Source organism: Xenopus tropicalis, chromosome 9 (assembly GCF_000004195.4).
Source record: "Xenopus tropicalis strain Nigerian chromosome 9, UCB_Xtro_10.0, whole genome shotgun sequence".
Lineage (NCBI taxonomy): Eukaryota > Metazoa > Chordata > Amphibia > Anura > Pipidae > Xenopus > Xenopus tropicalis.
In genome coordinates this window covers 20,981,901-21,008,362 of record NC_030685.2, presented here as the reverse complement: position 1 = coordinate 21,008,362, position 26,462 = coordinate 20,981,901, and the positions used below count along the sequence as shown (strand labels likewise).

Sequence of the window (26,462 nt, the reverse complement as noted above, 5' to 3'; positions counted from 1 at the left end):
CTATAAATCACTTGCTATTTTTATTTCAGACCTAACCTTGTGTTTCTGTCTTTCCCAGCATCTTCCTCTTCCCATTTCACCTTATGCTTTCGGGCTCATGCCAATCTTCTTACCACTTTCATAGTTCTAACAGCTAAGCACATAGTAACCTTTCACCTATTATGCCGACTCTTTACTTGTTAGCTAGTTATTCCTAGTTTGGCTTTCATATGCATTAGATTGTGTAGAGCAACACCTAACCAATCTACTGAAAATTTGCACAAATCACATTCAAAATCCAGATGTTCTTATTATTAAATAGAACACTGCTACAGCTTTGGGCTTGGAAGAATGCAAGCTTTTTTGCTCCTTTACTTTAATTTTCTTATTCGCTCTGCCTCGTTTTCTGCTTCTCATCCACTTCCTGTACTTTCAGCCCGTGACCAAAGTACAAGTTACAATAAAAATTCTCTCTACCCCTTGTTGTACTAACTGCCTGTTCACTTGGTTTTGTTTTCTTACACCTTCAAACCTCTAAACCCAAGGTGGGCAACCTTTTAAACCCCATTGGCGGTGGTCAGCCTCTTAATAAACTACCACCCAGTATATTTATAATTGTGTATAAATAATAAACTTTGGAATGGTTTTAATATAAACTTTATATCTTCAACTTCATTCTGGTGGTGATCCGGAGTTGTGCCAGCTGTTTTTTTTGTGGAAAATTGTCCTAAGTTGGCATTCTTAGCCAGTCCCACTATCACCAGCCCATGCATTTTGTTGCATATCAATATGTAATTCTATATATTTAATTATTGCTTTATACATCCTACTTGTGTTGTGTGATTGTCAAGTAATGCTATGGAAAACATTTTTAAATTCTTTTCTCCCTGGAATAATTTCCTCAGCCTGCCTTTATCCAGATTTGTATGTTTCTGTGATGTAATTTTTTAAGCCCTAGGTGAGAGGCTGTATATAAGGAGGAGGGCAGAGGTTGGAGCCTTGAGAGGAAAAGGTGCCCTGCCTGATGTCTGTGTATTAGGGGGGGAAGGTCCTGGGTACTTGATGTCTGTGTATTAGGAGGGGAATTAATAGGTCATTGGTGTCTGTGTATTAAAAGGATGAGAGCGATCAGCGCTGTAACTTCAGTGTACAGGTATGGGACCCATATCCAGAAAGCTCGGCACCTGGGCTTTTCCGTAATTCAGATCTCCTACCTAAAGTCTGCTAAAAACATTATTTAAACAGTAATTAAACCCAATAGGATTGTTTTGCCTCCAGTAAGGATTAATTATATCTTAGTTGGGATCAAGTACAAGGTACTGTTTTTTTAGTACAGAGAAAAAGGAAATAATTTTGCTTATTATTTGATTAAAATGGAGTCTGTTGGAGATGGACATAATTTGGAACTTTCTGGATAATGGGTTTCCGGATAAGGGGTCCGATACCTGTATTTTGAAATTGCGAGAGGAAGGTACCCTGGTGTCTGTGTATTAGGAAGGGGAGAGGTAGGTGCCTGAGGTCTGTGTATTGACGGCGGGGGGGAGGTAGCTGCCCTGATGCTTGTGAGTTAGGTGGAACAGGAATATAAGCCTGCTGTATATAAGGAGAGAACACTGCCCTGAAAATATGTTTACTAGTAGACTAGAAAAATGTTTATCGCACTATCTCTGCAGGTTAAAGGCTTACTCCAAACTCACACCTCTCAGATAACTGACATTCCTGTTCTGTCCTGGGGGGCCTGTCATGTTGCATCTTGTTTTTCCTCTCTCCTGCACCCTGTGGTCTCCTCTCGGAGCACCACAATCCTTCACAACTGAAGGGAAAAATAAGAAAAATCAATGTTAATATGCCTAGATGGATTAAAATTCATCATTGATCTGTCGCTGCACATTTATTTATAAATATGTTGTGTATATGCTTGCTATTAATATTGGTTAGGCATGTTTTTCTATAGAAGCATAGGTGCATGAACATATAAGGGTCTTATATACACAGCAGAAGCATGCAGAGGCACTCACCTGCATATTAACAATATAACGGACATTCCTTCCTTCTTGATTAGTGGACCCCACAGCAAAATATTTAGGACAACCAAATAAAAATTACCTTGGGGAAAGATGATCCATTTTAATCGTATATTAAAATTTCCCTTTATTAGGGGCCCCCACGTCAGTTTGCTTTATATATTTATGTAGCCCCTTAGCAGCTGCTGGGTCTGCTTTCTCTCTTATTACTCCTGTATTTCAATATGATACTGGTTTGTATATGTGAAAAAAAACTTTGTCTCTGTGATTGGACCAACTAGTTATTTCAGCAACTGCGTCTTGGCACCAGCAAAGGTTGTTTGTGACAGTCAAAACCCCCCTTGTAGTGTAGTTGACTGCTGTTGCTATCTTCTTGACTTTACACCCCGTTGGCTCCACTGCACCAAGGCACCCACCTTTTCAATAGCCCCTTTTCTGTGAGTAGGTTCCTGGTTACCTCATAACAACCATTTTGATGTGGAGGTAAATCTGTAAACTGGTTTTGGTTACATCACAGCCACCATTTAGATCAGGGCTGTCCAACTGGAGGCCCTTTGGTCTGCTCAAAGGCTCCATAGACTTCACTGTGTGTCATCATCATTTTAATATAACCCGGCCCTCCAACATGCTATATGGGAAGTGATTGGCCCACTGCATGTAATAAGTTGGACAGCACTAATTTAGATATTGAAGCAAATATGCAGATTGGTTTCTGGTTACGTCACAGCAAAAATTGTGATGTTGAGGCAGATCTGTGAATCAGTTTCTTGTTACCTCACTATCACCATTAGGGCTGTGACAGATCGGGAGATTAGTTGGCGCACCACAAATGTCCCTTGTCGCGGGCGACTAATCTCCCCGAAATGCCATCCCACTGGCTAGAATGTAAATTGCCGGTGGGATGGCATACGCTGCAACTTGCCGAAGTTGTGGAAGTTGCCTTGAGAGGAAACGTCTGTGACTTTGGCAAATCGCCGCGCCACGTATGCCATCCCACCGGTGATTTACATTCTAGCTGGTGGGATGGCATTTCAGGGAGATTAGTTGCCCGCGACAAGGGAGATTTGTCGTGCAGCAACTAATCTCCCTGTGTGTCACAGCCCTTAGATGTGAAGGCAAATTTGATTTGGACACCTCACAGCCACCATTTTAATGTGTAGGCAGAACATTGAATTTGTTCCTGGTTACCTCTAAGCAATCATTTTGATAATGATGTAAAACTTCTTTGTGCCTACAGTCAGCTATTGTATGGCTGTCCAGCTGGAGGCATGTTGGGCCAGATGTGGTCTTCCATGATATTCTTGTGAGGAGCAATCCGGTAGTCATTGCCGCCTTGTGGCAGCCTCAAGCAGCACTGACAGCTGAATTGCTCCTAACAAAGCTTAGTTTTATATTGGCAGAGCTGGTTGATGGGTTGTGGAGCTGCATCGCTAGTGCAGAGGGACAATAGCACTGCATTAGAAGAGCTAAGATCCCAATTTAAAATTTGACTAAAGTTACCAGGTGCAGATTTTTTCCAGGTTGCCTCATGCCTGAAGGAAGCTCCTCAACTTGACTCATGGCAGCACCACCCCTGATCCTTGTGGTACCCTGGTGGCTCTATAGACTTTCTTGTATGACATTATCACTTGAATGTAATCCAAATCTGCACCATGTTCTTTGAGAAAAATATCTTCCACCATTGTTTGGTAATTGATCATTATTGTGTATTAACCTGAATACCCAATTTCGTATTTGAAATATGTTTTTTTTATTTGATCAAAAACATCCCTTCTCATATTTATATTTTATTATCAGTAGAGAGATGGCAGAGAATACTTTGCACGGACATTGGGGCTGTAACCCCTACACTGCCCTGGGCTTTAAGAGATTCGGTGTCCCCTGCTAAGAAGCTATTAAATTGTGAGTAGAAAATCATACTGGGAAGTCAAGCCTACCCTTTGTCTCCTCCGTGGTGCCCGGTGGGACAGCAGCATTAATTTCAGACAGTATTGATTAGACCTTGTGTGTCCTATATATAGAGGTATATATATCTCCTGTGTGTGAGTGGCGGGAAGAGATCTGACCTCCAACTCTCTCCTCATCCTGCTCTCAGCTTCCCATTTATGGATTGGATTGCACTTTATTACATTAATCTGCACCAATTTATACAGATCTCTACGCACATAAGCTTGCGTAGTTAACTCATTACATATCAGTATTGCCTAAACCAACGAGCTATGCACCAGGCAACCCTGCTGGTTATGTGCTTATAACAGAGAGTTAATGAAACTCTTCCCCTCTGTACATAAACACTGAGGCAGAACCTGCTGTGGGACGTTGTGCCAATGTTTCCTTTGCACCGTAATATTTCCTCTTCCATCCCTGACATCACTTCTAGAGGGAGTTTCCTGGCCATCACCTGATTATGATTGGATTGTTTTGTGGCTATTATAGCGCCTATTTGACAGACGCAACTGCTTTAACAAACATTTTTCGCTTTAGCAAGCACCTTACGATCCCACATGCTGTATTTACAAACAATTTTAATTATCTTGGCCAACATTTCATTCAATGTTTACATATATAAAAGGTAAAAGGCTATACTTACAAGAGTGTCCAGTCAAAAGGAAAACTACTTGCGGTGTTAATTGGTCACCCCCTTTTAATGGTAAAAGCCCAAACTTAACAGCAGTTGTGCACGAAACATGGGTAAAGGTCTGGTATTGTGCACGAAACATGGGTAAAGGTCTGGTATTGTGCACAAAACATGGGTAAAGGTCTGGTATTGTGCACGAAACATGGGTAAAGGTCTGGTATTGTGCACGAAACATGGGTAAAGGTCTGGTATTGTGCACGAAACATGGGTAAAGGTCTGGTATTGTGCACGAAACATGGGTAAAGGTCTTTTATTGTGCACGGAGCATGGGTAAAAGTCTGGTATTGTGCACAAAACATGGGTAAAGGTATGGTATTGTGCACGAAACATGGGTAAAGGTCTTTTATTGTGCACGAAACATGGGTAAAGGTCTGGTATTGTGCACGAAACATGGGTAAAGGTATGGTATTGTGCACGAAACATGGGTAAAGGTCTTTTATTGTGCACAAAACATGGGTAAAGGTCTGGTATTGTGCACGAAACATGGGTAAAGGTCTGGTATTGTGCACGAAACATGGGTAAAGGTCTGGTATTGTGCACGAAACATGGGTAAAGGTCTGGTACTGTGCACGAAACATGGGTAAAGGTCTTTTATTGTGCACGAAGCATGGGTAAAAGTCTGGTATTGTGCACAAAACATGGGTAAAGGTATGGTATTGTGCACGAAACATGGGTAAAGGTATGGTATTGTGCACGAAACATGGGTAAAGGTCTTTTATTGTGCACAAAACATGGGTAAAGGTCTGGTATTGTGCACGAAACATGGGTAAAGGTCTGGTATTGTGCACGAAACATGGGTAAAGGTCTGGTATTGTGCACGAAACATGGGTAAAGGTCTGGTACTGTGCACGAAACATGGGTAAAGGTCTTTTATTGTGCACGAAGCATGGGTAAAAGTCTGGTATTGTGCACAAAACATGGGTAAAGGTCTGGTATTGTGCACGAAGCATGGGTAAAAGTCTGGTATTGTGCACAAAACATGGGTAAAGGTATGGTATTGTGCACGAAACATGGGTAAAGGTCTGGTATTGTGCACAAAGCATGGGTAAAGGTCTGGTATTGTTGTACATCATTACACATACATGGCACACTACCGTATATACTCGAGTATAAGCCGATCCGAATATAAGCCGAGGTACCTAATTTTACCTAAGAAAACTGGAAAACTGTATTGACTCGAGTATAAGCCTAGGGTGGGCTTACATAATACTACAATTACATGATGCTGAGAAGTGCATGATGCCCATGACTAGACAGGCCCAAAAATCTCTTTGGAGTGAAGCATCTGGCACTTGAGCCTCCTGGTGCACAGCCCTGATAGTGGATCTACCTACCAAATCTTGCACCCAAGGGGCCCAGATTACTTACTTAGAGAGTGCATCAGGGTAGACTTACAGTTTGTGCAGGTTCACAGGGGCCTTATGCAGCCATGGAAAAGCCAGGTTTGCCTGGTGTGCCAAAGCACTGGGGTGCAACATTGCAGGCCGAGTTGCTCTTTGGCTGGGAGCAGCCACTTTCAAGTTAAGGCACAGTTTGGACAGCTCTTTCTCAGTCCGGGTCCTGAGTTCTATGCAACCAGTTCAAATCCCTAATAATAGGGTATGTTACCAAGATATCAAATAGAATAGTGGAATCTACTCATTTGTCTCATGGAATGAGATTTCCATTGGGGATATTGAATCACAGGAGCATGTGCAATACTGCAACTGCAGGAGGAACCAAGCTTATACCCATGGCAATGCATTCTTAAAACAGAAAAAAGAACACAGCCAAGTGGTCTATTTTTATTTGTATTTGTGTGTATATAGAAAATCTAGCATTTTTTCAGAGCAATCAAAAAATGAGAAGTCTGCCAGTCTTCATTTACAAATAAGTGTGCCATTGTTATCCACTGCACTGGTGCTGCTGTATGTGCCAAATATAACTAGACATAGCCAAATGGATCCTTCCTCAGTGTCGGACTGGGGTATCTGGGGCCCACCAGGGCTGTCAACCTCAGGGGCCCCACACCCCCAGTGTCAAAACTAGGTGTTATAGCGCCCTAGATAAGTCCAGCAGCTGGTGCCCATATATATATATATATATATATAAAATAAAGCACCTTTAGTAAAAAATATCTCTCTTTCTGTATTTTCTTCTCCTTCAGTGATCCTTTCTAATTTTTTTTAACATTTTTTTCTCTTCCTTCCTTTTCTATACCATTTGCTCCTCTTTCTTTGCTGTCTTTCCAGTTCTCCCCCATTCACTCAAATGAATAATTCTTTTCACCTGTACTCACTTTTATTGTTATATTAATTTCCCCAAGCCCCTTCCTTCTCTCTCCTTTTATCCCTTACATGCCAGATATTCCTGCTTTTCCCTATACTGAGCCTACCAGCATCCACACTTGGTTGTGTTTAATTTGCAGTGATAGTGTAGCATTACAAACCTGGGACTCCGCTGCTGTAATGTAACCCTGACCAAAAAAACGTCAAACTCTGGTCGCAGCCGGATACTCTCAGAGTCGCGGGGCAGTGCAGCCTTAAAGCTGAACTTTGGCCCTGACACTGATACGTCACTGTGCGACAGCTGCAACTCCGTGACTCTTTAGTGTATGGGCAAGACTTCAAAAAAAAGCTACTGATCTGTTCTGTGACCCCAGTAGTGTCAGGCTGGGGCCAGAGTTCGAGAGCACCGCTGCACTGCATGCATCCATCTAGAGAATAGGGCACACAGCAGGGAAAGGACTTACTACACCTTACCAATGGCACCCCCAGTCATGCGTTCTGTCCCTAGTTCCGGTCCTGCACACCCCTGTCGCAAGCACCTTCTCTTATGAAACTCACCACCACACCTTTCATTAAGCACTGGGGGGGATCGGATCTGGGCCACCGGGGCCCACCGGGATTTTTCCCGGTATCCCGGCGGCCCAGTGCGATGCTGTCCTTCCTAATGAGGAATCTGGATTTCACTGGGTGAAGCATCCCCTGGTAAGAGAGTACTATTGAAAGGCGGTACTTGCTTGCATCCACGAGGTGGGGGTCGGCGGCGGGGGTGCGAACGAGCTGGCAGCTGGAATCCTCCTGAGTGGTACTTGCACGAGGGGGGGTTGGTGGCGGGGGTGTGAGCGTGCTTGTGCACACCAGACATCCACGGGGGTATACATCTTATCCATATACGCGAGTATAAGCCGAGGGTGACTTTTTGAGCACATTTTTGGTGCTCAAAAACTCGGCTTATACTCGAGTATATACGGTAATTAGAAATGATGGCATAGTTTTCTGCAGAGTGGGCTTCTGCCATCTTTCCCCGGCCTCCCAGCTATACCCCGCACTTTAATCAGACTACCAGACTTGCAGGATGATATTGGCACACAGAAAAAGAAGTAACCAGATACCATCCCACTTCCAGCACTGACTGCAACCTATTTATGAAATTGGTGTTGGGTCTGAATGAATTTTGTGTAGAAAGGTGAGGGGCTATCTTAATATCAAAAATCAGAATATGCCCACTCTAATATGTTATCCTATTAAGTAAAAGCAAGCTATGTGGGCAAATTATGAGCGCACAGCAGTAAAATATAAATCCTTACCCAAACAGCAATCACACAAGGGCTTTTAAGTGATTTAACAGCTCATGACTCACATCATTGATAGCCTCCTGTGACTAGGGAGCAAAAAATAGAAACTCTGTGCTCAACATATCAGTATATGAAAGAAACTTTTGCTGAAAAAAAGGTACTGAAATATCTTTCACTATAAGCAGGAACAGGTTTGCTTGTCTATATATATTACAAGATATTTAAGCTGTCAAATCAAAGTCATCCCTGGTCATGTCAATCCTACATACACTTTCATTACATATAATAGTAAATATAAATATAATTAAAAAAGATACCTCTTTGGCAAGGAAAATTAATTAATTGATGTCGTGAACTAAGTTTGGACCAGCAACACTTAGCACCAGTCTGTCATTTTGGCTTCATTACTACAGTTGCACTAGTCCAGGCAAAGCAAAGTGTTTGCTGAGTACAGCTGGCTTTATTGTAGGGTTGCCACCTGGCCGGTATTTCACCAGCTTAGCCAGTAAAATATCAGCAAGGCTGGGGCTGGTATTACCTGCAATGCCCGCCCAACCCCTTGCCCCCCAAACATGCATACATTATATCTATTGTTGGTGCATTCAGTGGAGAGAGATCAGTAGGGCGAGCGCTGATGGAGATCGGTTCTATGTTGTTGGGGCCCACTGGGTTTTTGCCGAGTGCTGCGCCGACCATGCCCACTCATCTCACCTCTCTCCCCATATATGCCCCCAAATCTCACCTACTCAAATTTGGACTGCCTTTGTCCAGCCCTGCCTCTGCAATGTCACTACCCCGCTCACACAATATCATAACCCTTTTAGATCTGCCCCTGAAGAAAAGGCAACCCTATTGATAAACAAAACGTTTTTAAGGTGGTTGGCACAGTTGGTATGATCTGATCCTTTGGCCCCATGGCAACAATTGGATGTAATAGAGTCTGTGCAGACTGATAAAGTGAAGAAAACATCAGTCTTTTCCTGAATGGATTTTAAATATACCCAATGGGTATTTGCAAAATATTTGGTGGCATATATGCCCCTGATCAGGGCTGGCCTTAGCAATTGCAAAACCAAGTCTGCAACATTTTGTTAAAGCCTTCCAGCCTTTATACCTCTGTATGTAAGTATTGTAGAGTCTTAAAATTTTGTTTTTGGTTACCAGTATATAAATATACTATTTTCTTTCTGCCCCATCTTCAACCTCATCTAAAGGCATTCCTTATATTTCAGTTCTTATGTTGGCAACCCTAGTGTGGGAGCCTATTCAATCAAATAGGGTGTCAAACAATCTTTGTTTCCTGCTAGTTTTAAACAAACATATATTTTCTGAAGCTGAAACTGCTTGGGCTCAGAGACCTGGTCAAGTAAATTCAGCCATTGCTAGGATGGCTTAAAGCAGGTGTTAGGCGCAGGTTTCCCTAATGCCACCCATCCCCTGGCACACCCTAGCTTGACCATTCGCTACCTGCCTCGTGCTCCCTCTGTATGTACTGCTGCTGAACATAGAGGCACAATGCAATGAGCCCAAAGACAATATATATATATATATATATATATATATATATATATACAGTATATATGTTTAACACATATATCCATGTTTATTGATATGCTTTAGATAAAGAGTCCAGCCAAGTGGTAAATACCGAGGCATAGCCAGCTTACTGTCTCCTTGTATCATCCACTTGGCTGGATCCTTTTTTCATGCCTTCCATTAAGTATGGATCTTTTAAATACACATAGTTCTGATTTTGGAAGCTTCCATACCCAGCATGCCACACTGCTTGCTTTAGATCATTTTTATTTATTGGTGAAAAACGGGAAGGTTATAATGGAAAATCTATTTAACTGAAAATAATGCAGCACAATGGATGAAACAGCAGGATAGCTGCTTTCCCAGAACATGATAATGTAAACCTGTGTGTAGCAAGGTAAGCAATGCACAACACACAGTTTGGTACCACCTATACATTTGTTTTATTCTTTCCTTATATGCAGCAAATTGCTATTGTGACTATTCTATTAGGCATTGGATTATGATTGCACCTTGAAATGTTCAATGACATGCACATAATGAGGATAAAATTGTGGTTTGATGCAGGTTTTCTCCGGCCGAGAGCAGGCTATATAATATTAGTAGATGCAGCTGGATTCCAGTTGCATCCTACTGACTCTGAAATTGGACCAGAAACACAGATGCGCACAGGGCCTCACACACACACGCTTCATTTATGCCTAATGACACTTTTACATGATTAAGGAAACAAAGCACTGCTACCCAATTACATTCATTAACTCCATGTTTCAGCAAGTACTGGGACTTAAGGAGAAGAGCCAACAGTAAACCAGACAAAACTGGGCAACAGTGAATTTCAGCCATAAAGGTGGGCTGCGTATCTGAGCAACTGGATCCCTTCCTAGATGCCCTTTAGGTTGCTGGCCCTTGCCCCCATCTACTACTAGTGACCACAATCTGCATTCATTCTGCCTAAGCCTTTGGGCACAGTGCTTTATTAAACCCCTTCTAAGGTAATTTAACCCACATCGCCATGTGCAGAGAAGGAGTATGGCATCTTTCATGACTCCTGCGGTCTTTATTCTTTGTCACTCCACCCACACTGCCATATGGGTGAAGGGAAATTGGTGATACAAAATTATTAGATATCAGGTCTTCTGGAACAACCTCAACCCAAAAGACACAGAACATGATATGGAATAGAATAAGCTGGATTTAATAGATTTTGTTTTATGCATTTATCATCAATGCCCTAATAAATTTCAAGAGTATTGTGCTATTAACTACAATAAGGACACCAAAGAATTGTGCCAGCAATAGAGTAAAATAGTGCCGCAGCCATCTGTTTGAATTGCTCTCTGCTCTTGCCTGTAAATATAACCCTGTGTTGGGACCCAAAATCCTCTTCTCTTGGCAGCACATTTGCGTACCAATTAAAAATAACCTTGTGCCCATTATCTAGCAATAAAACAACAACAGCAAAAAAAGAACATTTTGGTTTTTGCCAATGCCTGGAAAGTTTCAATAATAAATACAATAATACGTTGGAACCACTGGGATAAGAAATTAATATTGACATGGCAGGTCTGTCTGTCTATCTATTTGTCTATCAATCAACTATCTCTAAAACTCCAAAGCAAAGGAAACACTTAAAAGGGAAATTAACCCAAACAACACTTAAGCTTTTTGAAAAGTAAACATAATTATAAGCAACTATGTTTGGAAATATGGTTTGGAACCATTACCTAAAGCTGGCCATACACACACCAATATAATCGTATGAAACATAGTTTCATATGATTTTCGGAACATGCGTGGGCTCCAAATTATTATGTTGTAATAAAAATACTTTTTACATCACTGTCCTATTGTGTATATTGAGAGAGTTCCTTTTTTTATGGATAAAATTTCCTATTCAATTTGAAAAGAATTCACATTTAGGCCGCTTTTGCTTGCGCCTTTGTTTGGGCTGCATAAACCCCTTTTTATAACTTTCCACCACAATACAGGGCACTGAAAACAAGTCATGACACTTCTTCAGCAAGCAGACAAAAACAGTAAATGTTGGGGTGGTTATTCATGGAGGCTGACTGGTGTTTCTTCTGGGGAGCTGAATTGGTGAAATCTGTTTCTTATTAACATAGTTTCGTATGATTTTTGGACCGTGTGTGGGCTCCAAATTATAATCCTGATAATTTCCATACCATGGCAATTGGTGATTAAGTCGATTGGACAGGTTAGAAAATTTCAGTCGGATGAGGATAAAATCCGTACACGTATTGTGTATCTGACGATATCCTTTGGGGACCTACAATGCATTTCCAGGAAGTCACTTTTGTACAGTTGGTGTCTGCCAACTATTTGACATTCAGAACATCCTCCAGTTTGTTTGTTTTTTAGGGCTTTATGCTACAATTTCGGCCTGAATGTTAGTTTTAGATCATTGCATTTAAACGTACAATTGAAATCCAAAAGTTCGTTGGAAGAAGACTAAAATCTGAATATGTATAGCCACCTTAAGCCTGGCCCCTACTCTCCCTGATCTGGCTGACTACTTTGAGACTCAGAATATATGTAACAGTAGTCGACTGTCATTAACATTCCTTCAGCCTGCATCTTCCCAATCCCACAATTCCCTGCACACGTGATGTCAATAAGGAAAGGAACATCACAGTGCAATGCATTGTGGGTTGTGTAGTTCCTGCATGCTGTCTGTAAGATATTTTAGTCCCTTCTCCCCTGCCAGAATTTCAAATGATGCAGAAAGAGAAGAACTATTTTGTAACAATATTTGGGGATTATGATTTACCCAGTTTGCAAATCAGAATTCCATATTTTTTTTTGATCTTGCTTAGTACCACCAGCAACCTCTTGCCATCCAAAGCATATCATAAGACCATGGCCTATAGGTCAGTTTGTGAGATTGCAAAGACACATATGACTTTATCTCCCAGTATTATAGACTAAAACAAAAACTGCTGAACAGAGCAGTTTTCTATTTGTGATTACCCAATGGCACATTCTACTAAAAAGTATATTTTTATGAAAACTGTTTATTTAGATAAAGCAGGGTTTTACATATGATCTGTTTTATGCAATATACTGTATTTTCATAGAAACCTACATTGTTCGGGGTAAAGTTTTCCTAGAAATATTTAATTTTTAAGTTCTAAAAGTCTCTATAAACACAAGATACATTCTTAAACGTTTTTCTCCTTTGTTTCATTATGTCATTTCTCACCATTATCTATGTTTACACTTCTAAAAAAAAGCGCTAAAAAATGTGCAAATAAAACTTTACCACATTGAAACTGTTTAATTGCAGTTTGTGTGGTTACATGAAGAATATACATTCTGCTTGTATTGGGGGTGTTATTGAAACACAGACATCTTTGTGAAGAATTAATATCATATCATATGAAGAATTCTGATTGGTGGTTATGTCATATGTACTGATTGGTCACAGTTACATTAATGGTACAGACCATTCCATCAGACATGAAGTACGTTAGGCTTGTCCTTGTGTTGTAATATAGATATTTTGAACTTTTTATATGACTGTCCTATTGTATGTATTTAGAGAGGTTCATGTTTTATGGATACAATTTTGCCTTTGCTTAGTTTGGGTGCATAAACCCCTTTTTATAACTTTCCACCACATTACAGAGCACTGAATACTAGTCTTATTGTAAGAAAAGTCTTTCTTCACACTTCCTCAGCAAGTACAGTACATTTTGGGGCGGTTATTCATGGAGGTTGACTGGTGTTTCTTCTGCGGAGCTGGATTGGTGAAATCCACTTCTTATTACCAGTAGGTGTCATCATGGGGAAGTCCCTGGGGCAGGTGGTGATCATGGGATTTGTAGCTGTTTGGCCCATGGATTATCGATGGTCCATGGTTTTCAGGTTGGTTTTTTACATGTTATTCTCTGTTTCCAAGGTTAGCTTAGAAAAACTGTGTTAGCAAAATCTATTGCCTGATAATATGTTTTAGTTTCTCATTTATACCATGTTTGCTGATATTTTTTTGAATTAAAGCCATGGCCTTTCCTGATCCACACGTTACACTTATGGTTTTTCTCTTTGGGTTTTTAAGGGGGTGGGAAAGGATGCTCCTTAGACTGAAGCGAGTTCACTTACTATTGTGCCTGCCATGTCAGTTAACCATCCTTGATGATTAACAATCTATCTCTTAGTACTCCAGGCCACTATAGTGGCTCAATGAGAAATATACATATATATCCATTTTACTTTGACTATAAAACATGGATTCAGCTCCCAATGGTGTAACTAGTGTGTGCTGAGCCCCCACAGCAAAAAAATCTTTGGAGGAGCCTGGCACACAGAGGTTCCTATCAGGCCCCCAGACCACCCACTCCCCACCCGCATCTATCACCTGCTTCATTACTCATTTGCAATTAGGAGGAGGGAGTTCTTCACCACCATAAAGGACCGTGGGGGTCTGGCCTACCCTGTTCCCTGGGTCCCCTTGTGACCGTGGGGTCTGCTTTCTCTATAGTTACCCCACTGGCGGCTCTTCTTTGTAATCAAAATGGCCAATAGTGCTAAGAGCACCACCAAGTGCTGTCTCCCTGCCTTTCCTCCGTTACATAATAACACATTGCCCTGGTGCTTATTTAGGGATCCATGGAAGCCCAAGACAGAAGTCTCTCACTGGCCAATTAGCACAGTTTTCATGACACGTTTTGGCCTGACTGGAATTGCCCTTGTTACAGACATTCCAGCTGAGAAAAATGAGCTGTCACGCATGCTTTAAATACCTTGTTGAACAACAGATATAGATCAAGCTGCAATGTCTTCGAATGCAACTACACAACTCTGCATTGCACTCGTTAAGGTGGACAATCAGCTTTCCATGAGCTCATAACAATGTTATAGATGCATGATAATAATTACTGTGCTGCTGTTCCAGAAATAAATCACCATACAGTCAACTTTTTGATCAAGATTAATCTTTACTTCTGGTTTTGAACCTGCAACCTTTCTTCCCTGTTTTCCTATCTGTTAACATCTCTTTTGTTTGCAAGCTCTTAGGGCAAGTACTAATTAAGTCATGTGATCATATATGATCTGCTCAGAATTCACAGTAAAAGACCTTGATAAATGGGACACCTGCAAAGCTGAAGTGCAAAGAGGCCAAAGCTCAATCCTGCATCCAAGGGCAGGAATATATGGGTCAGATGAAAGGCACGCAATAGACTAAAGGTGGCCATACACGTGGCGATCTGACGATGTTTCGTACGACCATCGGTCGCACGAAACATCGTCAGATCCGCCACACACCATTCAGGGCTGAATCGGCAGGTAAGGAGGTAGAAACAATAGGATTTCTACCTCCTTCTGCCGATTCAGCTCTGAAGGGAGAATTTTAGTCAGGCGCCTTCTATGGCGCCCGATCAAAATTTTCAAACTGGTCTGATTGGCGAGTCGTCCGATATCAGCAGCTTCCTGCGATATTGGTCGACTCGCCGACATGCCATACATGCACCGATTATCGTACGAAACGAGGTTTCGTACGATAATATCGGTGCGTGTATGGCCACCTTAAAAGTACCAAAGGCTTTCATTGACATCTATGGACATCTTTGAAATTTTGAACTGGGGCCTATGGATGTTATACTTTCATTCCATTCCAGGTAATAACAGGTACAGTTAGCCACTAACCCATATTAACCAATAGGATACGTGCTTTCATTACTGACACTCCACTACTGGACCAAACTAAGCGCAGGTTGGCTGCTATGGCTTGCTGTATCATTTACAGACTACCATACAGTTTTCAGATAATCGGATATATTGCTGCAAGGCAGAGTATGTGTAATGAATATCAAGAATGCCTATGTATAAGAAATAAAGCATATAACCTGGGGCTTTCTGCTCTTCTCTGAACGTGTACTGTGTGTAAAGCTCAGCCGGTAAATACAATTCAAGTTCTATGAATACAGGAGTGTATATGCATATTATAGGGCAGGGGTGATGTAAATAAACAGGAAATAATGTCTTTGTTTAGGGCATTTCTAATCAAAATCCTGATCATTTTATACCAGTGGCTTTAACCCTTTCTCATCGCAGTTACTTAGTGCATCTTCATTGACCTCTGCCCAAGACCATAATATCTGTTCTGTCCGAGAGTTGCCAAGTAGCTGCCACTAGTCCATACTCTTGGCCTTTTCTCAAGACCTCTAGGTCCATATATTCTAAATCTTATTTACCGCTCTTCCACTTTAATCTAGATCTGATTCAAAATGGTAATGCTATTTGTAGAGGACCAGACACGACACTGCAAGTGGAACACATTCAGCTGTGGGTTGGACAGTCTGGGGCCCACCGGGGCTTAGACCTCAGGGGTTCCACATATTCCCAGGGCCCCCCGCCACAGTTGTGAGGTCATCCACAAGACAACGCTGCAGCTACTCCTCCCCCTGCATGTACCTTTTCCCTTGGTACCTCAATTGGGGACAGGTCAGGGGGAGCTCCTATAGTGTCAGGTGGACAGCAGGTCTATGCCAGCTGGGCCAATGAGGGCTGGGGCCCACTGGGTTTTTTTCTGGTGTCCCATTGGCCCAATCTGACCCTGAGTACATTGTTCAGCCTCTGCCTTCTGGGAGTGGAAGCTAAATAACAGCTTGAGCAGGCCTGGGCTGGGATTCATAATAGGCCCTGGCATTTCAACTACTCAGAGGCCCAAACAGCCCCCACCAGCCCAATAAACAGTGACTGTCTATGGCATCTTACAGCAGCCCCTCTGATTTACCAGAATCCACAGACTGCCAGTCTGGGCCTGAGCTGGAGGTTTACTCATTAAATGAATTCCCACAAATGCAATAAAATAAGTTACTGTACGTAGTAAAGCTGACCATACACATACTGATAAAACTGTACAAAGCAGTTTAGCTATGTTTATAGTAGACCCATGACCAATATCTGTGTACTGCATCATGTCAGTTTATGGCGGCTGTTCTGATCATTTAGGCTGTAGATTACACATTGATTATGATGTAATAACCAGGGGGGCACTTTTATTGGAATCCGTTTATTGGAATTTAATTTGAACTTGCCAGAGTAATCAAATAAAGAAATGGGAAAAAGAAAGACATTTCCATCTATTCACAAAAGGATCTGTGTGCAAAATAACATATAACCAGGTTATAAATATATACTATATACTATATACAAACAGTAATTGTGTGTGCAACCATATTACACACTATTGAACAAATACCAGAGAACAAATAATGATTCACACAGCAATGACCATTATATATATATATATATGTTTTAGTTTATGCTTGAAAGATTGCCTGTATGTATGCATTGCTACTATTGATTGTAACACTATATACCTTGGGAATTGTTGCCCTTCTTATGTTAACAATAACGCATAGGCTGCAACTAGCTGGTACCCACTGACCCCTGCTTATTGCCCCTACCTGCTGGGAGCGTTCGATGATCCTGAGCACAACTGTATACCTAATGCTTCATGCAAATCATAATTGTGTCCAGAAATAGCTAGGAGTCAATCTGCCTGGCTCTGTTTGGAAGATTCTCAGCATATGCAGCTGCCCTATAATCTGCAAGCAGATGTTCATTGGGGCTCATATATAATTGTGGCACATAGCTTGCTTATAATGTTCAAATTAGAGGCTTTGCCTATTATATCATGTGGCAGAAGAGCAAGATGATGGCCTTATAGTGTCCATGGCAGCTGAAGAACCTGGTCAAATAGTTCTGAGAGTGGGCCATTAATGTCTAGTTCTCTTGTGGACCCTAGAAGTGTATGCACAAGGTTGGTGGGAGTTAGGAGGACCCAGGATATATTTAATGGTGGTCCTCTGTCTTCCCATGACTGCTCCGAAATACAATCCACCTGGTATATCCAGAGCAAATAGTAGTTTACATTAGGGACTCAGAAATGAAGCTGTCCCCAGGCTTAGGGAACAACTGACATTTCCACTTAGTACTAAGAGATATACAGAGGGGCCCAGGAGAGGCATTAAGATGCTTATTAGGGATATTAGGGAGAAAAGAAAGGAATCCTGCATTAAATTCCGTGCCAGAGCTAACTGCCCTCTAGCGCTGCCCTTGCTCAACTAATACAGATGCAGCACCAACACATGTTTATTAGATTATCGCCATGAAAACTGCATCATTTGCACTGATTTCCTTCCACCACAATCCCCTTCTTCTCTCACCTGTAAGTGCTTTGCCTTTTTTACAAGGCAGGAAGAAATGCCAATATCAGATTACAAAGAGAAGTGCGCAGCATACATTACATTCTCCCAAGGACAGGACGTTTAGCACAGTGGTCCGAGGGGGATCCACTGTTAACCTTTTCCTTTCCTGATAAGCCCATGGCTGTTCCCAAATGGTACAAAATACTAATGATACCATGATATCTGAAGAAGTTCCCAGTTAATGAAATACTGGGCATTAGTGACTGGTTGCTTTATTACTGAAAGTGGTCATCTTATTATTAAAAAAATAGACATCCAACTTGTAGGCCTATGGCTATTAGTGAACTACAGCTAAATGCTACTGGGTGGTATAAAAGAACAAAATATATATATGATTAGTGACCCCAGGGCCCCTGTCCTTACCCCTAAGTGCACATATCTAATACTTAACTAGGTGCAATCAGGAAGGGAGATCAGAGGGGGAGTGCCAGCAGGGATCGGGTCTGGGTTGGCAGGGCCCACCGGGTTTTTTCCGGTGTCCTACTGGCCCAGTCCGACTCTGTATATATGAGATGTAGGGCCTCACTTCTAGATAATTCTAGGGAGTTTGTAGTTCCAATATGTTGAAAATCCTATTGTCTATCCTAACGTTCTGCACTATACAGTATGAATAAAAGTTATAATCTTGTGGTCCCAAGGCAATATTAATCATAATATATACAGGTATGGGATCTATTATCTGTCATGCTTGGGGTTTACTGGATGTGGGGTGTTCCCGTAATTAAAAGAAGAAAGTACAATAGAATGGTTTGTCACCAATATAATACTAAAAAAAGTATTGTTAGCCTAAACAGGATTTGATGAAAAAAATGGCATTCCTGTATTTCAGAGCTTTCTGGATAAAAGGTTTCCAGATAATCGATGCCATGTCTATATTGCTATAGTCAGCCATTCCCGTGGCCCCCAGCGTGCTGCCCTTGTACAGCTGTGCCGAGTATTGTCCTCTGATAACAATGCTGCTGAATGTCTGTGCGCTCTCTGTCTCCTCTGTGATGGATCATGAAGAGTTACCCTGGCAGAATGGGTAGCAGGAGCTATTTATACCAGGCTGTGTCTGTTACAGCCAGCAGGCTGCTCGCACACCCTTCTGGTGTGTATGTGTGTACACAAGTGTGAGCGAGGCAGGGAAGAGAATCTCTTTGCTCAGAGCAGCTCCATGCATCCTGGGTCCTGCAAGAAGGAAGCAGAGGATACTGAGTAACAAGCCCCAAATATCTTCTACTTTTGTTACTGAGATACAGAGTTACTGCTTATCTTCTAACCAGTCCTACCGAGCTTCACTCTATTAACCTCTCGGGGTGCAACCAGTAGAACATCACTCCACAACAGATCAAGAGCTACAGAGCATCACTCCGTTCTACCTTTCAGTGGAAAATTTGGCTCCATCACTTTCCTGACCATGACCTGCCAGTATTCGTTTCCGAGATGAATGTTTTCCAGCATCAACCCTCTCTATAAGTATAGAATGCCCAGCTCATTAACAGCTGCCAAGCACTGGCCCTTTGTTTTTCATGAGACTAATTCCTCTATTTTCCCCAGTGTCTTGCCCACAAACTTGTGGCATCTCTGACAATGCAACTTGGCTTCTAAGACACTTTTAGGTTTTCTAAACTGGATCTTCTGTTGGCGTCTAGCCTCCTGAAAGGTATATAAGGGGGTGTGGGGTGAATCTCAGGCAGTTTTGTGCCTGCATTACCCAGCTATCCTTCATGCCAGCTCATCCATCTGGTACATGGATTCCTTCTGTTTTATTTGCTTCCATCGGAAGGCTATGCGGCAGATGCCAGGCACAAGGTAGGAGTGGGTACGGTGGGTACAGAGTTGTTTTTATGCCTTCACATTAGGCGCACATTGCCCATTCACATATTAGAGCAAAACCAGTACAATGCCAACTGACAAAGCGCAATGTTTGCTGTAGGTTTTGGCTACTTTTAGGGCAGTGTCAGGCTCAGCTCCAAGCATTAATATATACACAGATCACTCAGTGCCAGGATGTTTCTCATAAACAAAAAGAACACGAAAATGTTCACCCTGGCTTTTCACTGCCTACCCAAAGTCTAGTTCTCTGTATACATGATGAATTGGCACTGCCAACATGTTCTTTTTCAATATCACAGCAAGACAAGTGCCAGCCTGCTCTGCTCTTAACTTTTATTTTTTATTTCATCCTGCACATTACAAAACTTTGTTAGTGTTACCTGTGTAATCCCAATTTATACCAAGGCTGGGTATGGAACAGGTAGCACCAATCTGCTCTTTACATTGCCTAATTCACAATGAATTTATACACAGCATGGGAGTAACCCGGAGAGTGCTGCTCTCTATGTTCCTGAGCCCCAGTTTATTTATACCAAGAATGGGAACTGCTCATTTAATGTTTATCTGCAGTTCACGCTGCCTGTGTATTCCCTAGGTTATATTTATACAAGGTGGGTACAATAAGTGGCTGTTGACACTAACTAGAGAGTTTATACAGATGGCTTGGGCACAGTACCATACTGCATACAAATGCCAGATTCTGTGCCAAATTATTAGTCTGCCTAGTATATTTGGGTTTAGCAAGGAATTGCCAATCTGAATGTCATGCCTCTTTCCCAATATATTCTTGCTTATTTATTGTATGGTTTCTGGCTACTTTTGTAACAGTTGTGAAGCTCATTTAACAATTTAGGGCAAATGTGCACCCAGGCAGTAACCCAAACTAACCAACCCACGACTACTGTTTTTTCAGCAGTTGCATATAGTAGGCCAATACTGTTCCGCTACCATACTGTTAGTACAATGCTGAATTAGGAAGGAATATTTTCCCTTTTCTGGCACCAATGCAGAGTAACTAGAAGTTTAGTAGGATGTACTTGAGCAAAAAGGTTGGCTTGCTGGTGAGTATCTTTTTTCAACCTCAAATACTTAACTGTGTACTTAACTATGTCTGGGTCAGTCCATCACCTGATAGTGACAAACTCTCCCGTAGGATTACTGACCATTCCAGAATGTCCTATCAGAACCAACACATTTTTATTTTGAAAAATGTGTTCACATAGACCTATCTCTGCAGGTGTGTGTACCCAGCTTCACTGGTGTAACTGCATTTTAGAAGACCCTGCGTCTTGGGGGGGCTCAGGGACAAAGAGGCCTTTGGGTCTGCTGTGTGGATGCCAACACTTTATCCTTCCCTGCCCCTTGCAAATGAGCAAGAGAGTGCAAAAAACTTTGTCCTGTAGGGCTACAGTCTTGGCAACATAAACAGTGAAAGAGCCCATCAAGCAGCAAATCCTATCCCTTGTCTAGCTTAGATGGCCTGTTGCTGGGAGTAGTAAGACCGCTGGCTGGCTGCCTGCAGGTCGGAAATTACAGCTTGTTCCCCAAGTCTGGGGCATCAGCAGTTTTTCCCTGCCTTGTGCCCACTCTCCTTTAGTGTTGGCACAGCCACCTTCCTTCTTCCATGCTTTCTGCTTATCCTTTTTGCAATGATTACTATTCTCAGTCTGCCTGTGGCTGCTCTCGGTACCTTGCGGTTAGAGAGAGCTGGGCAGGGCCCTGAGGAATGGAAACAAAAAAGGCTAGCGGTCAAGTACAGCCAAATTATGATTGCTCCTAAAATCTAAGTGCTACAGTTAAAGCTACTCCATAGGGGTCCATAGACAATATGCTATAATGTATTCACGTGTATTGCACCGAAGGAGATATAAATTTCCCTAGTAATTTTGCACATTTCCTTAAAGTCTTACATATAAGTATATATTTTTGAATTTAGTGTACATAGGATCAATACCAGGGTTCAAATCATACCAGGGGTACAGGGGGTTTGTTTTTCTTTAGGTCTCTGGTTAGAAAAGTTGTTTTTTTTGTAAATCAATGCACTGCCACCGATTGGCCACCAGAGGGAGCTGTTATAACACAAGAATGAAAATACTTAATGAACTGACTTTCTACCTGTCAAGGTGAGCAACTATTGATGATGTTGCATTGTTTCGAACCCAAATGTATCTTATATACTATCTACTAAATATATGGCCGGGTGTTGTAACTGTACAGAAGGCAAAAGACATTCTTATTCTGCAGTCGAGGCCATATAATTGGATATATGCTAACTCATAATAATATCAATATTAGGAATAATAATATCAATATTACGAATATAATGTCAATCACTTTACTATATGACTTGTACAGTGCAGAATAACAAGATAACTAAGCTGCCGCCACCAGAAGGTCAACCTACCTTATACATAAACCAATTAACCGAACACTGTCTAAATCAGACATATTAGTCTGCAGACACAAGGTCACCAACTGCATAGAGAACCCAGCCTTGTCTAAAGCCTCTGTGGCCAAGACTTTAGATCCTCTTAGAAGCTCAGCAGGTTTGTCCTTGTGTATCCGAAGTCAATAGTATGACTTACAGGGGGCATCGTCCCAGCACCCATAAGCCCCCTGATCCATTAAGGCTGAGGCCATTCTCTATTATCTAGAATCCTTTCAGCTGTACCTGGGCTTCCCTTGCTCATCTGCTGTCTGACTGACAAAGTGCAATCATTGAATTTCATTGAGCAGGGACAGGAGCTGTCCATAGTGCTGAATATAATATTAACTATTGGGTATAAAGAAAACAATGTTTTCCCAGGTCCTGTAACCCATAGTGACCAATTTGATGTCAGTTTTTAAAGAGATGACCAGTAAATGCTACTTGCTGATTGGTTGCTATGGGTTACTGGAGCTGTAGCACACTGTTCCACCTTTATTACATTACCCCTCAAAGCTACTTATTTCAAGATCACAGAACCTTTAGGGATCTAAGTTCAAAAGCTAGAGCTTAGGCTTATGGCTCACTGAGACTCAGCTGCTGGCAGTATTATTAGTATAGCACAAAGATAACCAGAAATGGTGCACAATTAGTATTACAGGAGTCTGGAGCTGGTTTTCTAATATGGCAGCTTAAAATAAAAAATGGGGTAATTCCACCATGGAGATTCACAACATACATTGCACAGGTCTTAAGAGATGCCTTGCTGCTTGACCTGCAAAGTATATTGGTCTCAGTGTAGGGCTAATATATCAAATGGCCAAACAAACATTGAACAGTCTCTCTCAGTATGGCAGTTCCAGCTCATAAACATAAATGGGCATAAGGTTCCCTGTGGAATTAACCTAAATACACAGAAAATAAGGCAAAAATATGGAAACATGTTTTGACAAAGCTACCTAAAATAAAGGGTAATACAAAACTCTAATTCTAAATAATGTATAGTTTCTTTAAATCTGCAGTTGAAGCCCCCCATAGACCAATCAAAGGGCTCTCCTTTGTCCCGGTTCTTGGGTGAGTAGGGTATTGCAGTAGCTGCCCTACAGAACTCATAGCCTGCCCTACGGAACTCATAGCCTGCCCTACGGAACTCATAGCCTGCCCTACGGAACTCATAGCCTGCCCTACGGAACTCATAGCCTGCCCTACGGAACTCATAGCCTGCCCTACGGAACTCATAGCCTGCCCTACGGAACTCATAGCCTGCCCTACGGAACTCATAGCCTGCCCTACGGAACTCATAGCCTGCCCTACGGAACTCATAGCCTGCCCTACGGAACTCATAGCCTGCCCTACGGAACTCATAGCCTGCCCTCTGGTGGTGTTTGGGACCTATCATTTAAAGTTAGTATTTTAAAGTTTTCTTTTAGGGGTGGAACTAGGCGTGGAGCCACAAGGCTTTATCTATTTCATTTTAGCTCCCTCACTATTTTAATTTGGGTCTGGTCACATGAATGATAGCAAAACATAACATAAAAGTAACTACTTACTATTTACTGCCCCCTCTATTGCACATAATGTACCCCACCAATCTGCACAAAGTAGCTGGCTCTGTCACTATATTAAAATAGCCTTTGGGGGAGTGTAATGAGGTCCCCGTCCCATTTTTGAGTCCCCCTTCTTTTTCAGTTTAGACCATAGCTGTTAACAAATGGTAGAAATAGAAAATAAAGTCATATTTTCTATGGAGAAAAAAAGGTTTGGAAGAAGATTTTCTCTGAGGGCACCCTTAATCCCCCCCATCTTTAGTTCCAGCAGGCTTCCTAGACTATTTGGGTGGCTAAATGGCTTCCATAGCAGCACTATGGATATTTCTACCCCTGCATTGCCAGCCTGCACCGGATACTGCAGGAACATTATCTCTGAACCTTGTCCAGAAGAACTGGTATTTTCTTTCCATGCCCTCTCTACCAGGCCAGTTTCACCCATTCCTGATTTGTACCTTGCACCCCCAGAAAATACACATAATTTTGCTGCTAATGACTTTGCAAATTGGTTTAAAGCTGCTACAAAATGCAGATTTGCACTGCACCGGTGTCTATGTATATGTATCACTGGCCATGACTATTGACTCCCTGTCACCCTGTGGCTCCATCTTTGGACTGGAGTCTCAAGGGTCATGATGCCCATATAGATAGACATATTCATTTACAGAAAGTGAGGTTAATCCATCCTCACCCCCCCCCCCTTCCCCTTTCAGAACAATGATTTCCTGGAAGAAGAGCCATGTTAATCAATTAATTCCATTGCAAACCTTTTAGCTCTTCATATGATTGACCCGACACTACCTCATCTTGGAAAGAACAGGGTTAATGGCTCCTTTGGGTAGAACTCAAGCGTCCCCTTCCAACGAGAGGTTCGAGTGAGAGGTTTCCATAGCTGCAAATAGCATGTTAACCCCTCGTGGCGCATGGTTTCCAAGCGCTGAGGCTTGAATGCAGTACTGTGAGTTGCAGTCACACACCTGGAAGGAAGATATAGGGAGACGGCTTGTTTATATACAGGTACACTGTGTGTTTGTGCCAGCCCCCCCGTCATGGACCCATCGTTTTGTTTACATGAGCTCTGCCAATGTGCACAGAAAGTCTATTAATTTAATGTACTTGGATGCTGTTCACTTTCTCCCCCTCATTTGTGAAGTCACCAAGTTGGCAAGACAAAGCCCTATTGTAGGCCACTCTCAGCATTCCGCCGGAGGTGGGCAGAACATTAGCCATGTGCGTGTAATGTATGCATTCCAATCACTGTACAAATAATCCATTTGCTATTATTATATGGTGAATCTCTAGCGGGGAAACACACGCATGTGACTAAGAAATCTAGTATAAAGCTAGAGAAATAAAGTGGAATGAAACATAGGATTCATGACCCAGATTCAGATTATTTTGCCAGAGATGGATACTGCAGACTGGCAACACATGCAATCCTTTAAGCCCCCTGTGGATTCTAGGTATTTGCAATGGCAATCTGATTTACCTGCACCTCCACAACTGCTGATGTTAAGGCTAAATCTTACGTCTGCAAATCACAGTGACAAAAATAATATTAAGTTGCAGCGGGTGTTCCATTCCCATCCAAATAAAAACACTCAAATCAGTACTGACAAAGGTAGGTTTAATTAGAGTCGGACTGGGCCACCGGGAAAAAACCCAGTGGGCCCGGCCAATCAAGACCCGATCCCTGCCAGGGCTTCCCCGAATGATCTCCTTCCACCAATCACGGCAATAATAAGTATAAGGTGGCCATACACGCAAAGATCCGCTTGCTTGGCAAGGTTGCCAACGAGTGGATCTTCTCCCAATATCCCCACCTACGGGTAGAATGACGTGTATAGGCAAGCCGATGTGGTCCCCGATCCAGCTAACTTTCAAACCTGCCTGATTGAGATCTGGGCGATTTCAGGCCAGATATCAGTTGGGCAGGCCCTTCATTAGTCCCCATACACAGGCCGATAAGCAGCCGAATCGGTCTAAGGGACTGGTATAGGCAGCTAGAATCGGTCCGTGTATGGGGACCTTTATGTACATACGCTCGGCAGGAGGGGGGAGGTTGGGCAGGGCAGCAGCCATGGTGGGCTCTACACACCCCAGTCACACCCTGGGTTTAATTACTGGGGCAATCACTTCTTATTCCTTATAGCAGTGCTTGGCAGCCTTTATAAATTCAGTCCCACTGAAGCAACAATTTAAGACCCCCTATGTTTATAACAAGGTTACAGATACAGGTATAGGAAACCAGTTATCCTGAATTAGAGGAAGGCCATATCCCATAGACTCCATTTTAACCAAATTATTCTTGTGTCTGTGTAATAATAAAACAGTACCGTGATACAGTATACTTGATCCCAACTAAGATATAATTAATCCTTATTGGAGGCAAAATTATCCTATTGGGTTTATTTATTGTTTAAATTATTTTTTTAACAGATTTAAGGTAAGGAGTAGGGTTGCCACCTTTGTTGGGTTATAATGCTGGACAAACGGGGGGGGTGTAACTTTGCAATAATTAAAAAAAACACAGCCTTTTCATGATTTTTAATGTAATAATATGGTTTGGAACAATTACCAAAGCCCCGCCCCCTGCTCCCCTGCTGATCTGGCTGGCTACTTTGTAACATTAGTCACCTACCCTCAGCCTGCCTTCAGCCTGCATCCCCCAAATACCACAATGCCCTGCATATGTGATG

The 26,462-nt window shown here is 42.1% G+C and overlaps 1 protein-coding gene across 1 annotated transcript in view; it reads left to right on the top strand.

Annotated features, from left to right (window-relative positions):
- Positions 1 to 19,085: 19,085 nt before the first annotated feature.
- sbk1 (SH3 domain binding kinase 1) overlaps positions 19,086 to 26,462 on the top strand; it is a 60,266-nt gene continuing 52,889 nt past the window's right edge. Inside the window, exon 1 of the mRNA XM_031892461.1 lies at positions 19,086 to 19,767. Coding sequence (XP_031748321.1) covers positions 19,706 to 19,767 — 62 coding nt within the window. The 5' untranslated portion in view covers positions 19,086 to 19,705. The remainder of the gene's footprint in view (positions 19,768 to 26,462) is intronic.